This window comes from Medicago sativa, chromosome 7 (assembly GCF_051527215.1).
Source record: "Medicago sativa cultivar Bolivia chromosome 7, Bolivia_mono, whole genome shotgun sequence".
Taxonomy (NCBI): domain Eukaryota; kingdom Viridiplantae; phylum Streptophyta; class Magnoliopsida; order Fabales; family Fabaceae; genus Medicago; species Medicago sativa.
In genome coordinates this window covers 50,217,852-50,220,591 of record NC_140755.1, presented here as the reverse complement: position 1 = coordinate 50,220,591, position 2,740 = coordinate 50,217,852, and the positions used below count along the sequence as shown (strand labels likewise).

Here is a 2,740-nt window from a genome sequence, read left to right as displayed (position 1 = left end):
AAAATATTTTGGAACGTAATATGAAATATTTTGTTGCACAATCGAAAATATTTTGGTTTGCAATCTAATATATTTTGCTACTTGATTTGAAATATTGTGTTACTCAATATTGAATTAATATCTTTTCCTTTAAAGAAATTAATATATTTTAGTAATACTATATATTAAATTAATGCAATATATAAGATTTAAAACCAACAAGCAATAATCCAATATATAATACTAATAAATGAATAAATAACCATTAAAAATAGTTTTCTGTGATGTAAAAGTTCAATTTTTTTAAATTATTTTTATGTTTCTGAGAACAGTTTAACATGACCTTCAGAAAAAACATGTACTACTAGTTAGTAAAAATAGTGTTGAAAATACCGAGATTTTTTTTATGTTAAAAAAATCTTGGTATTTTGAACAATTTTTTTTTTGAAGGAAGGTATTTTGAACAATGTTTTTCCTTTAACACAAGGATACAATCGGCATATATATATATCAACAACAATAAAAGCTAGATTCTTTAAAAAAAAAAAAAACAATAAAAGCTAGATAGGGTTTCGAAAGGTTTCACTTTCGACAAACGCATAGTTCTGATGAATATCCCTTCTTTGCACCAAGTGGCGGTTCTGCCAGTAATCCTGCCTGATGAACTTATTGTGGAAGTCCTATCGTTCCTTGAAGTGAAATATCTGATGCGGATGAAGTGCGTCTGCAGGTCCTGGAAAACCTTATTCTCTGATCGTGTCTTCCAGAAAATGCACCTTAAGAAGCAATCTACGCGAATGACTCACCTTGCAATTCTCACAAACAACTCTGAAGGTTCCGATGATTGTAGGGCAGTACCGACCTCTCGTTTGCTGGAAACTACTTCGAATTCCATAACCCTTCCCGACGATGATCCTTACTACCGACTCAATTTCAAGGACAACGGTGGGATTGTTGGTTCATGCAATGGATTGGTCTGCTTGCAAAGTTGTTCTTTCGCTGCTGGGTATACCAACCACTCCTTCTGTTTCTGGAACCCCGCCACAAGGACAAAATCTGAAACATTAGTCTCTTTAAGCTGTTGTCACAAAGACTATGATGTTGGTAAGTTTGCATTTGGTTATGATAATTCAACCGACACTTACAAGGTGGTGTTGTTATGTTGGAAAAGGGATGGCGACCTTATTACAACCGTGGTAAGAGTTTTTACATTGGGTGATAATGTTTGGAGAGATATTGATTGTTTTACTGTGGTATGCGTGGATCATCGCTTGTGTTTTTTTGCCAAGGATGGAGTTTATTTTAACAATAGTACTAATTGGTTTGCCCGTCAACGATATTATTGTCATTTGAAGAATCTTACAATTGAACAATTTGTGATAATCTCGCTTGATTTGGGGACAGAAACATATAGACAATCGATGCTACCTCGATGTTGTGATGAAGACTTATATTGTTCTCAAATTTCTTGTCCAACTCTTTCTGTGTTGATGGATTGTCTTTGTTTTTCTTATGATTTCAAGGGAACCCATTTTGTCATGTGGCAAATGAGGGAGTTTGGAGTTGAAGATTCTTGGGTTCAATTCCACAAAATTAGTTATTCAAATCTTCAAATGGACAATAAACTTCGTGGGTTGGAGACTCATTTAGTTCCTGAATTGATTGTATGTCCATTGTGTGTTTCTGAGAACGGTGATACTGTGGTATTTGCAATCAATCGTAGAGACCAAGTAATTGTCTATAATTGGAGATATAATAGAGTAAAGAGAATTAAAAGTAACAAAAAAATCTGTTGGTCCAATGCCAGGGGATATCTTGAAAGCTTGGTGTCGACTTCCTGAAAGTAAGTTTTTGTTCGATGATTATCAATTTTGGTTTACAATAAACTGTGTGATTATTATCATATTATAGTTTCCCCGATATATATCTTGATTCTTGAGCATATAGATGCGTGCTCTATTTTTTTTCATACTCATTTGGCTCTCAAGTTTATTTGCTTTGTATTTGGGTTTAAATATTGGTAACAGTGAACTTTGGTTCTTAGCTTACGAATTTTTTCAATTTTATTTACTGTTTTAATTTTGAGCTTTTAAGTGTATGTATACACTGCAAAATCAGACATTCAAGTAATTTTTGTTTTATAATTCAGAAAATCAAGTTTGAATACATTATTGTTTGATTTTAACCTGCATGGAATCCAAATGAACATGCTACATTAACCTAGTTTACTGCTTGATCTAATGGATATTTAGCCATGTCATATAATGTGTGATACCTGTTTAAAAATACTACCTGTAAATAATGATCATGGTTTTATAGCAATTTAATCAACTTTGTTACTTTTGGACCAAGCAGGATCACCATAAGCAAAGTCATTGATCATGCTCATACAAAGAGGTCCTCATCAACTGTTAATGCTACCATGTTTTGATCAAAGAACTGAAGCAGGCTGCTTATTTTCCGTTTTTATTTTGATTGACAGATAATATCATATTCTTATGATGTTTAAGGCATGTTTCTTCGTACATTCATAGGTTGTTTCCTACTTTACTATAGTTGATTATTGAAATCAATTTTCAGGTGAAAACCTGGGAACCAACCTAGGCACCTACATTAAACGTCATCACAGCCAACGGCTAGGCTGTAACAAGTCGATTTTAATTGTTGTCTTGAACAAATTTGATATGAATAAGTGTCGTTTGAATTCTATCCGTTGATTTGGTTTTTACCGCTACAATTATATAATTACGTATTAATATTT

At 32.8% G+C, this 2,740-nt stretch overlaps 1 protein-coding gene across 1 annotated transcript; it reads left to right on the top strand.

The window, feature by feature from the left end:
- The first annotated feature begins 587 nt into the window (after window positions 1–587).
- LOC146906478 (F-box/kelch-repeat protein At3g23880-like) lies at window positions 588–1,820 on the top strand. Its single transcript, XM_085728841.1, has one exon. The coding sequence runs from the start codon at window positions 588–590 to the stop codon at window positions 1,818–1,820; it is 1,233 nt and encodes a 410-aa protein (XP_085584967.1).
- Window positions 1,821–2,740: the final 920 nt, after the last annotated feature.

Excerpts from the sequence above, each read along its gene's own strand:
- LOC146906478 (XM_085728841.1), top strand. The coding sequence starts at position 588 with ATGAATATCCCTTCTTTGCACCAAGTGGCGGTTCTGCCAGTAATCCTG.